This window comes from Pseudopodoces humilis, chromosome 1, assembly GCF_049639895.1.
Source record: "Pseudopodoces humilis isolate 2021_Gansu_Grassland_sample_001 chromosome 1, ASM4963989v1, whole genome shotgun sequence".
NCBI classification, from domain to species: Eukaryota; Metazoa; Chordata; class Aves; order Passeriformes; family Paridae; genus Pseudopodoces; species Pseudopodoces humilis.
In genome coordinates, this window is record NC_142200.1 from 116,815,085 (window position 1) to 116,827,741 (window position 12,657).

At 36.8% G+C, this 12,657-nt stretch overlaps 1 protein-coding gene across 6 annotated transcripts in view; it reads left to right on the plus strand.

The window, feature by feature from the left end:
- Positions 1-12,657, plus strand: part of RFTN1 (raftlin, lipid raft linker 1) — a 96,889-nt gene that overhangs the window by 52,974 nt on the left and 31,258 nt on the right. For all 6 annotated transcript variants that reach the window (XM_005518932.3, XM_088065271.1, XM_088065277.1 and 3 more), the window contains exon 5: positions 12,141-12,564. In XM_005518932.3, the coding sequence (XP_005518989.1) occupies positions 12,141-12,564 (424 nt within the window). The remainder of the gene's footprint in view (positions 1-12,140; positions 12,565-12,657) is intronic.

The window sequence follows — 12,657 nt, forward strand, 5'->3', positions numbered from 1 at the left end:
CCATAAATATCCAATTCTGAGACTCTTTAGAATGCTTTTCTAGACATGTAAATGTTTCTGTTGATAGAAGCCATTTGATTATGGGGTTATGAAGATCTCTTTTTGAAAGATAATAATTTAAATTTTAATAGCTAGAATGTATATTTACTGTTTCTCTGTAGGTTGAATATGTCACTCATCCTCAGATGTTATTTGATGTAGAGAAATTGAAGTTCTTTGAAGCTGTTGCTGTCAAGTGCATGCTGTGTCACAGTATCTGATTATACACATTGTGAAAGTCTCAACACTTTTATGTAAATCTAACTCAAGAAACAAGATTTGTTTGGGAGTAGAAATTAATTGTCATATTAACTAATTTGTCTGAGCAACAAAAATATCCATTGCTTTTAAAGGCATATAAACCAGATGTTTACAAACAAAATAAATGGAAAAATAAAGGATATTTTTCAAACAGTGTAATAACAAAAAGCTGTTAGAGAAGGCAGTTCCTTTCTTTAAAAAAATGAACAGCCTTATGATTCTTCTGAAACAGTAGAATACAATTGAAGTTAACATAATGTTTTAATTGAATAGGGAATTCCTTTATCTTCTCATAAGCTTTCAATGACAGAGCCTTTTAGCTCAGGTTTGCCATCTTACTGTATTGCAAATTACTGTATTTAAAAAACCTCAAACCAAATAGAATAGCTATATTTTCAAAACAGAAGTCTAAATCTTCCCCCTGAGCTTTCTAAAAAAAAATTCCTGTACACTGAGAAAATTAATTTTATTGTGCAACTGCTGAGCAAGTGTGACTTAGCTTGAGTTTGAACAAGGATGCAATTTTAATAACTTTTCTCGACTGACTTTTTGTTGCATTGAAATTGTACATAATGTTGAATATTAACTGCTTGCTTCTGAAAACAATACAATTTTGCAATGGCATACAGCATAGGTAATATGTGCTTTTTTCTTCTTCTATAACTCTATATAAATGTGGAACAAGGAGGTTATTTCACCTGGGAAATGCTTCTTGTTCACCGAAACAAAGTGACTCAGTACAGTGTTGTCTATAAAACATATAGGAAATGCCAAAGAAGGCTCTCTGGTCAAACCCCTGTTCCCTTGCTGAGATCTTTCTGTGCTGATGGACTTTGTCGCAGTTCTCCACTCTTCTGCTTCTCTGCCACAGGTTCTGGCTATGGCAAGGCGGGGAACATTTAAATATTGGGGACACGATGTTGCATAAAATACACTCTTCCTGTACTTTAAAAGCATGTTGACATCACCACACTGTGCTTGTTCTTTGATATCCATGTGGATCTAGTGCAACTTAACCTATCCTAAAGAGCTCAAACAGTCCCATGCTATCTTTGATACATAATTTGTAGGCAATAAAAGATGTAACAAAACTGTTGTGTATATATTGTACTGCCTTGCTGGTATTAACACGTCTGTCTTTAGCTCTCAGGCTAAACAGAGATTAAAGATTTGCTCATCTGCTCTTTAATAAGCAAAGCTAACTTTTGAACTTCTGATCACTGAGGCTCAGATCATTCTGAAATTGTTGAAAGTAGAGATGTTACTTCTAAAATACTATATTTTGTAATATTTAGACTTGTGTCTCATGTCAAATAGGGTAGCGTTTAATTACTTCCTTAGTTGCTTTTTGTTTCTGCATATCCTGTTATTTTTTCATCTGAGAGTGTTCTCTGGAGTCTATGGAGACATGTAAGGGAAGGAGGAGCTAGGCTGACATCCCAAGTAAAGATTTATTTTGGACACACAGTCATATATGAATGCCAAATATATTTCTCATGACCTCTGTTTTCTGTATCAGTCTGAGGTACATGTCTAGAACTGTAACAGCAGAAGGTTTTACTCCTATGTTCACATCTTTGCCATGTTGGTGACAAATTAGGAAATGGAGGATTCTTTCTGTACTATGTCTCTGTAGTTTTGACTTCTTAAAATTTAGGAAGCACATCCTTGGGTCCTTAGTTATCTCCTTAATAATGCACCATCAGAGGGAATTCTTGTATCTTTTTTTCAGTGTGACACCATTCATTGTAGGATTCACGTTTCTTGTCCCTGTGGAAGTAGGAAGCATGATAGGCACAGAAGAGCATGGTTTAAAAATAGTGCAGCTTAACTGAAATCCAAATGCAGGCATCTTCCTTTCGTGTTTTTGGCTAGACATGGATCTCTCCCTGCTGGTCTATCCTTACTTGCTTCAGAAATGAGTCTAATTTCTTCCAGCAAACCTAAGGCAGTACAGATGGGTAATTGGTTCTGCATTTTCAGAAGTGGACCAATTCCACTTGTAACAGGGCTGCCATTGTGAAACACTTTTGTGATATTTATTGTGCCATGAAATCTGCTGGATGAGACAGTATGTGTCAAATCTGCTCATGGTTGTTCCTTCTCTTGTGTCTTGGTCAAGTTCAGTGAGTACAAATCATTACCACTGGCTCCAAAGCTGCCAGTAGCATGTTACTCCCTTAACTGATCCTCGTAACAGCTTCTGTAGTCCAAAGCACCCTACAAATAATCTTGACTCCTGCAGATGCAGTGACTTTGCCAGTAAGTTTCTTGACATTCACTTTATTGCCTATAATAGCATTGCTGAGCCATCGATGTGATGGTACCTCTCAGATGTGAGTGGGACCCCTAGGAGGAATCTGCCAACAGAATACATTGCAGGGATGCTGCCACCTCTGTACTCGATGTAGAGTTGGCCTCTGAAAGAGTGACACCCAGTTCTCTCTGGTACAAAGGCAAGGTGAGCAGAGAATTGCACTGTTTTGAAAGAAAGGCTGTCCTGTACTAACACTTGTGTGAAGAACTCTCATCCTGCATTGCTGAAATGATCTACTGTATATGATCCCTCTTGACAGTTTTATGGGAAAGTAAATGTTACCAGGAATAAAACTGGCATTAGGTATTAGTATGTTTCAAGTGTTAGTTTATGCACTGGAAATTAATACGCATTGCTAAATTGTAGTTGCATTCTGAATTCTGAATTCTCTCTGCTCCTGAGAGACAAGACATTTGTTAGAGTGGTTTGATGCCTCAGCCCTGTTACCTGCCCTCTCCGCTGGAGGGAGCCTCAGGCAGGAGACTGGCATAGTGGTTGGATAAGGAACTGCTACACCCCCTGAAAAACTACAGGTCACTCTCACTGCATGTGTCTCTACTTTGGTGACTGAATTGAAATACTGAGATCTTTCTTTTCCTGCTCTCTTGATTTTTTTTCCCTTCCTTCGATCTGTAGCTGTTTCGGAGTTTTCAGAATTAATGCTATCTTAGCTCATGTGCATTGCTGTCTGGAGAGTCATCTGTGTTACGGTTCCAATTGGTGAAAAATTTTTGTGTTAGTGTTGCTCTTAAAAGACTGGTTAATTCTCCAGTAACTCTTTTAATTAACTGGTTAATTTTAATTAACTGGTTAATTCTTGTAACTCTTTTAAGTTACAAGATAGAAGCAGGCTTGAAGTATTTAGGAGGATTTCTGTTTCTCCTCTAAAATAATGACTAAATACTTACGGAAATTTTCAAGAGCTTTTAAAATCTTTTCCATAGATGTTTTTAGTCAAGGGAGTGATTCACTTATTTTCTACATATTTACTCATGTCTGAATGAACATTTGTTTTGTGTGATCAAAACAAAGGGCTTCACATACCTATATTTTGTGTGAAAGCAATATGAAATGATTTTGAACTCTCAGCTTTTGAGTTTTTAAATTCTCTTCAGTATCTAAATAGGAAATGTCAAGAGGATGTGGAAGATGAGAAACATATCAATGTCTCCATAATAATATGTAGTTTTATTTTTTTTTTTTGTTAACAGCATGACAAGGAAATGAGAAAACAAAAGTCTGGAAATTCCTAGAAAATAATGAATGTGAGAATTACTGATATTATAATGATTTTACTTATAATAAGAGGAATAATAAAAAAAATGCTGGGGTTCATATAGCTGTTCCAGCATTTGTCATATTCTTGTTTTTTTTGTTACTTATTCTTCATCGCTTAATCTTTATACTGAGATTTCTTTTTTAGAAGGAACAAAGAGATGCAGCTTATGTGTTCTTAGGAACCACTAGTGTGTTGGTGGATTTCTTGTCTTGGATGCTGCTGTGCTGCTGTCTTACAGGGATCTCTTCTGTGAAGTCTGTGTTTGCTTTGTTGGTTCTAGAGGTCCTTAGATGGTTATTGTAATCCTAAGCATTACTCTTTATTTCATGTATGTTTTAGCTGGTCTGCTCAGAAGTTTCCTACAGGGCGTACAGTCAGAGCAGGTGGCAGTAAAAGAGAAAAGGGGAAAAAAATTGAGTCTGTAACACTGCTCAGAGGTTTGTTCTTCAAATAAATAAGCAGTTCAGATTTTTCTTTGTGGCTAAAAACTGACCCTTCTAGAGTCTTGTTTATTACCTAGGATTATCTACCTAGATGTGATCTCGATCTCTTCTAAAATCATTTCCATCCTTAAAACAAACCCAAAAAATCCCACCACAAAACCTTCCCTCTCCAGGGTATTTGCAGGAGAACAATATAACATTATTTCTTTAGTGCATTGTAATGAAAACCACTGCTGAGCACTTAGTTGACAGCTTTGTTTTCTGCATGTTTTCAGTGCAAACAGAGCCCCTCTTTTATTTTTTAAGTATTTGGATGTTAGCAGTAGATATGGTCATGAAGCAGAACTTGAAACTCAACATCAATAGTTCAGCTGTTTGTAATCTGCTGTGATAATATTTATTAAAGTGCATTTTGTTAACATTTTCTAAGTGTATATATAACAAGAGATGGTAAAAAATAGCATATACTCTATTTTAAACAGCCTGGTGTGAAGGGAAACATCTGTTCCTGCTTAAACTTCTTTCAACTTGTGTTCTTTTGACTAAGCCCTGTAAGAGTGGTGTTGATACATATCTTCCATGGACGTTGCAAAACTATTTTCAGGACTCTCCCAGGAGCCTGGTAGTGCTTTTATAATCCTTTGCCCCCACCAGCTTTCAGAGTCATCCCCTCGCCCAAGATAAAAATAGATATTATAAAGTATGTAGTTGTTATTCTTAATGATCCTAATTCTGTCTGGTGGGAAAAAAACCCCAACTTTTTAAAATAACAATAAATATGATAATGTTTTCTACTGTGCTAAAATAAATTACCAGCAAATTGTTCAAATTGTAGTCCTGGCTACGAGTAACAGATGGCTTGATGAAACAATGTGATTTTAAAGAAACACTATTCAGATGATATAAAAATAAATGTAGTATTCCCTGCAAATTAAATGTAAAGCCTGTAATTTTGAGTCTGAATTCCTACTTTTTAAAATACCCCTGTTGTCCTGAACCTTTTTATTTGTCTGCTTTCACTGCCTAGAACAGAGATGGACTAAAATCATTCACATAGAATCACATTATTTCTAGTTACTAAAATAGTTCTTAGATACAACAATCAACTAAACACCTCTGTAAATCTTTGTTTTCCCCTTGCTTATGTTCACCAATTAGTGTAGGAGTATTCTTGCACAGAAAATGGTTGGCATTTTGAAAATGCCAGTTCTCTAGAGCAGGAGCTTGGGACAGAATTTTTACAGACTTGTTTTTAAAGTGAATTTCAGATACTTGGGTTGAGTGAGTGTAGCTGGCTGCTCTCTTGCAGTTGTTCCTAAGTCTAAAACAAATTGTAGGGAATAAATCTTAAATTACGTGAATCATTTAAAGACTTTTTTTCAGAGTTAGGAGAAGAGTGGGAGTATGCAGGTATATACATGTGACTTTTGGACAAATACCACACTCACTGAATCTGTGTAGTGTGTGGACAGCAGTGTTCACTCTTTGCCTTCAGTGAAGGAACAGGTGCTAAAAGGAGATGATTTGAGAAGAATCAACACACCCAGGACCACAGAGGATGAGACTGGTTTCCAGACCTGTCATCTAATGAAATATGCCGAAAGGAGCATGTATACTTGCACCATGTTACACTGCATGTTTAGCATGATTATGTTGTTCTCAGGAGTGAATACAATGTGACTTGGAGAAGAGTTTCAAGTTGTTAATCTCACCCCTTTCTTGGCTCAAGTAGCAGGAGACGTATAGCTTATTGTAATTTAATACCTCCTGCAGCTCTGCCTTAGGATCCCACCTTCTGTTTCATTCACCACAGCAGGAAGTTGCAGTAGCTCCTTGCTTCACTGCATTTCTGCCTGTGCTGTTTGTAGCCTTCAGTTCCCTTCTGTAGAGGCTGCTACCAAGGAACATGTTGTAAAACTGCAGAGCTGCTTTCTTGCCCTGTTCAGTGCCTTGTTCTCTCCCTTGTTCTTGTTCTAGTTCCTATGCCTCCGCCACAATTGCAGTGAGATCTAAAAATGGCAAATCAATGGTTTGGGATTATGGCAGCATATTCCAAGGCATCCCTCCAGTGTTTTATCCTTTGTGGCCTATTTTGATGTAATTGACAGAAAATACTTGATAATTTGAAAACTTGAATGCAGACTGGGATTTCACTTTCTAAAATCTATGTTTATATTTGCTTCTGTGTATATGAACATGAACTATCTATCTCAAACTCAAAATTTGGTTAATGTGAACTGGAAAACGTTAAAAATGCATGGGAAGTACAGGCTTAAACAAAGGAGCATTCTAGTCAGAAAGGTTTCGAAATCTGCAAGCAGTGAAACAGTCCAGAGTAATAGGATAGAAAAACCATGATCAGTTGATGCTTTGCTATTTGATTAGCAGAATTACCTCTTTTTTTTGTGATGTGTCAGTAGAAATGCAGAAATACCAAGGTTTCAAAAGTTTTGAGTTCATATAGAAAGAACTAAATGCTCCTTTAGAATGAACATTAGCTAAGTTTATTTGGTTTTAAAATAAGCAGTAAACTCTTGATGACTATTCCTGTCTTCTAAGGAAGGAGCATGTGAGACCTACGGAAAATTTAAGAGGCATACTGAAAGCATGTCTTAATTTTAAACATCTGTTTCCATAAATGAGCAAACTAGGAGGGGGATGTGCAGTATTTATGATGAAACATGTTCTACTAAATATTAATGAAGGAGGACAGAGTTGGAAGACTGTAGTCTTGAGCATGCTTTTCCAGTTCCAGCTCCTGGCATTCAGTACGTAGCATTCTCCTCAAACCACAAGATCGTGGTTTTTGCATGAAGATCCTTGGTGCTGTCTCTTTTCAAAGGAGATTTGCTTGAATCCTAAGAGGAAGGTAAAGAAATGCACTGATCTGCTTTCTGGTGCGCACTCTGACACCTAATGTTCTTTTGAAAGTTTAAAAGTTTCTTTTAAAGTTCTTCTAAAAACAACAACTAAATAAACGGACAAACAAGCCTTTCTTTTAATGACTGAGACAGTTCATACTTGGTTTAAATAGACAGCTCTGAGCAAAATTAACCAGCTATTGTTTCCAAGGCCATATGTTTGGCCGTCAGTAGGATTAAGTAGCAGTCTTTCCCAAAGTTCACAGCAGAGCTAACTAAATGCATCTGACCATCAGAAAATCAGTTCCTTGTTCCTGGAAAATGTCCTTTCTCTAAGAGCAGTTTTGATATGTGTGCTCTTTATACATTGTTTCTGGGTTTCTAGGAAATTCTTTCAGTACCTTGTTATACAATGAACCATCTAGCAAACCTGTTAATTAAATGTTCAGTCCTAGTGCCTAAGTTTTGAGGGTGGTTTTTTTCCAGGTCATCAGGAAGTGTAAGCCTTGAGACCATTTAGGACTGCTGTAAACTCACATGCCTTGATGACAGTAAAACTGCTTTTTCTCTGGACACATCTCAAAAATGTCCAGCTCTTAGCATTAAAGAGTTAAGAGAAATTCCTAACACTTACTAAATAATTTGTTTGAAATTCTTATCTGGGAGAAATCCTCATTATTAAATTGCTGTGTGTTGTTTCACATTTTTATTTATTTTGGTGGAATACTAACCTGAGCCTGCTGGAAGTGTTTGATTTTCTGTCTGCCATCCCATGGGGATGTGATCAGGATCTCCTTATAAGCAATTACTGAAGCTGACAAAAGTGTAGGATTCTGTTCAGCATGGGATCTATATCCTTGAGTTTCCATATTTATAAGAGTACCATCATGCTTGCAGTCAATAGGAGATTATAATGGAGCTGACAATGGAACAAGAAACACAGAATCATATACATTATGTGGGTTGTACAATGGACTTGCCAAATGTCTTTATTCAAAATAGATTTGAAAAGAGAACCTGTGTGTGACTGTTCAAAATGAGCTTTTGAACATGGGTTCTCACATGACTGTGAGAGTCAGAGTTTTACAGAGTAAAACAGGGTAAAACAAATACTTTCCAGAAAAGAGGATTTCATCATTCAGCCATGCTGTTGCCAGGCATGGTTTTACAGATCTTTAATTTAGACTGTGAGCCATTTTCTAATGAGGATAGGGAGCCTTCAAGAGAAACAGAAATATTTAAAAAGATGGGACATAAATTTGCTGTGTCAGTGTAATGTTTAGTGACACTGCTTTGTGCTGCTGATGGCTCCTTTTCTTCCAAATGCAGTATAAAAATAGTGGTCAGGCATTCTGAAATAAACAATAACACTTCCCAAATGTTAAGAATGTTAACACAAGTGCCCCAGCTAAAATTCAATTAAGGTAGTGACATCAGGGTTGGACACGGTGCTTGTTCGTATTCCCTCTGAAGTTTGTGGGAGATTTGATATTTATTTCACAGACAGTGAAGGCTAAATCTGTCATTTTTTTTCCCCCCTCAGGGAAAATGCCAGGTTTCTAATCAAGCAAATTATAGGGATGACATTAAATTCTTTAACTGCCTTGGCCCTCTGTACACATGAAATTTCACCCCTTCTTTAAGCAGATTCTATTTTTAAACTGCCATAAATCCAATTTGTTGTAAGCCAGTTGCAAATAAATTTGGATGTACCCACTTGGGGGTTAATCCAGATTGAAATAAATGAGTTAAGTTCTGCTTCTGTGGTTGAACAATAACGTCTTTTGTGATGGAGATCTGGTCTTGTGTTTGTGGTTAATATCATCCAAGCCGCACTTTATGAGGCAATGAAAATGTCTCTATTCCCATCTGGGGAAAGAAGCAAAGAATTTTTTTTTTTTTAATTTTGTTGGAATTTCCCTTTTCAAAATTTCCCAAGATGTAAAGGGCAAGTATATAGTATAGGTGAAGTATAAAAATTGTCATAAAACAGTTGAAGTTAGTATTGATCACCTAGAATAAGGGCATGTTAAATCTAGATTTTTTTCTGATGTGAAAAGTGGTAGAGATGTAGTTGTTTTCATGTTCTTTTTCCTTTCATTTAGTCATACAATGCAGTGTGACACAGACCTTTGTTAGGGCTCTATACTGGCACATAAAGACAAGTAATTGTGTTATTTATCTGATCTGGAATATGTCTTGGGTGACCCTGTCCAAGTAGCATCATGTTCTTTCCATTCACTTCAGCTTTACCCCTTCTTTCTCCCATACTTAGCCTTCTTACTGATTCCCAGCACTGCATCTGCTGAGATATTTTCCCAGAAGGCTGTGACAGACATAACTGTCTGTGTGTACCAGCACAGGATGCTGCAAGAGGGTCCAAAACCTGCAGGTGGCTTGCAGAAACCTTCTGTCCTGTGTATCTCCTGGGCACAACCTCTCCAGTTACTGAGGTGTGGGTTTGGTTTTGTGGGGGTTTGTTTGTTTTGCCTTTTTTAAAAAGAAATTGTATATTCAATCTTTGAAATACAGGAAACAGAAAATATGATTCTACTGGATGGCATGATTCAGTCTGGATGTGAAGGCAACTAAAATTTCATAATATTTAAGCTCTCAGCAGGATCCTGAAAAACAAATTGCTTTTGTAGTTTGAATATGTTTAGCCTTTACACTTTCTGATGAAAGCTAGCTTCTTCATGGTTTTCTGAAAAGTTGAGAGACTTTGTCTGTGACTGCTGATACATCACTTTCCTGTTCTGCAGTTTGCATCACACTTTTGATATAGTATTTCCTGCTACATCGGCTTTATTGAGAATAATGAGATGCTTGGTTTTGCCATATGTCATTGGGAAAATTTGAAATATATGTTTAAATAAGATTTTGTGTTCTGTAGTGTACAGTATTAACTTTGTTGGGAAAGAAAATACAAACTCTTTTTTCCAACCTTCCTGCTAAGCTGTTTGGCCAATACAGGTAAGACTGTAATTTGGTTTTCAATTCCTCACATTTCTGTTCTGAGAACAAAAATCAAAAAAACTACCTCAGCCTCAGGTACTCCTTAGAACAAACACAATTTTTTTGAGTAAGCCAAGACTGTAAAACATTGCTACAGTATCTGTGAAAGCTGTTCTCTCTGCTCCTTATTCACAGCGTGGGCGTCTGATGTAGATTGACAAGCAGTCTTTATTGACCAGGACCAATAATATTACCACATATGTACTGTCCTCAGATTCTCTAACAGTTGCGTACTAGTTAGATTTCTATAATTAGCTGCCCTGCAACCTACTAAACAAATGTAGTGTTGTGTCTGTACACGAGTGAGAAGAGATTAAATGAATTTGTAACTGTAGCACTAACTATAAAAAAAAGTATTAATCAAGTTACAATGGAGAGTCTGGGCCATTGATCACATTATCAATGCATCTGTTATTGATACTGACTTAAACCTTCCTGAGCAAAGTAAAAGCTAACATTCTTTGTAGACAGATACCCTTTTGGCCAGGATACTGCTAATGGTATTTTTATTGTCTGTTCAGCAATGAGCTTTACTTAAGTCAGCATCCCATGTTTCCCAGGCTAAACACCTGTGAAGACCATTGCCTTGTTTCCTGGAGGCCTCTGTTTAAATTCCTGTGATCATGAAATGAAGAGTTAATTTAACCTGGAAAATATAATAGCGGTTTGAAAGAGGAAGTTCTTGTTGATCAGGCATCATCTGTAGGTTTGTGCGTTTAGAGCAGTAACATGTTACCAGGAAGTAAATGATTCATTAAAAAACAGTGTGTAGAGAAGATGTAGAAATGAGCTTCCTGTTAAACTTGGAAAAGGTACAAGATTCTTCCTTTTTACTTGCTACTGAAAAACGTCCCACTGAACTGTTTTTCCTAAGTTCATGCTATCTTGAGCATAGGCAAAGAATTTAGACACTAACTCTATGTAATTCTGTGTTATGCAGACAAAGTGAAATTATTTCTCCATTCTCAAGGCATTTATTTTTGAAAGATTTATTTGTATTTCGACTTTACATTATGTGAAGAGTATACATTAAATGGAAGCCTTTTCGTTTTGGTGAATGATTTTGGTAAATGAAGCAGTAGACACTCATATGTTTTCACAGAAGTCTGTCTCACACTTGCACTTCTCCTGGTTTTGAGGAGTGTGAGGCTGATGACTCCATAGTGCCGAGTCTGCCTGAAAGAGATTTCTCTTTCTGCTTCATCTCAAACCTTCGTTAGCTAATGCTGGCTTCATCTAATTGTCATTACTACTAGCCCATTGCATTTTTTCTTAGGATCTTTTGTGATCTGATTCCTTAATTTTCCTCCTTTACCTGAAGTGTAAAGGATTAATGATGGAGCCTTTTAATTTCCTTTTTCTTCTTCTTAGCTCATGTCTCAATATCTTTTTCTATTCTGAGCTCTGTATCTTCCCCAAAGTGGTGTATTAAAATAGCTTTGCTTTTATGCTCATTATGTGAAAGTTTGCCATTTGTGTCTCAATGTAAAATAGGACAAACAACAACTGTTGTTATTAAATTAATAAGCTTTTCTTTGCATAAATGTCATAATCACACACCTAATTCAGCAGAAGACATTATAAGTCTCAATTTCTCAAGATCAATACAAAAATATTTTTGTAAGAAATAACACTTCTGGTATTTTATTATAAATAAGCTTTATCTTTTGTGAAGAAATATGTAGACATTTTCTCTTTTTTCCTTCCCTCCCCCGTTTTCACATTATATCAGATGGTTTGGGTAACTTTTCATCCTGCCTCTTTAGAATGTACCTTTTTATATAAATGCAACATGACAATTTCTAGTGGTAGTGGACAAAAGTAGCAAAATTACATGCTTGCTGCCTTGAAGGGTGTTATTTTCTGTGTTTCTATTTAGCTAAGACAGCTTGACAGTTAAAAATCTAATCTTCTTCAACTTGTAGATTCAAGATGCTGCAAGTCAAGGCTTGAAATTTGTTGGAATTATACCTCAGTACCATTCCAGAAAGAGCTGCCTTGTCAGCGCCTCCCTGACACCTGCCAGTAACAACTCTGTTCAATCAAGAGATAATAAAAATGTATCAAATTACCCCGAGGATCATGCTTCACCGGATGGCGAGAAAATAGACAGCACTGATGGATGCAGTACTCCAACACAGAGTGAGCAAAGTGCTGACCAATGTGCCACATCCAGAGAGGGCTGTAGAGGTGAAGGACAGGCTACTGAGGAGCTGAATTCCAAGTCTGTGAAGGGAAGTGAAGAACAGTCTCAACATGAGAACTCAAGTGTGAGAGAAGCAGCAGACAAGACGAATGGACTTGCAGAGAATGAAACGCCAGCACGATGCTTAAAACCACTTACTGGCAGTAAGTACTGTAGTGACCTTTTGTACATAAAAGCTAAGTTAAAATGGCCTCAATTACATTCCCAGCTCCTTTGAGGGGTGGGGATGCAGGGGG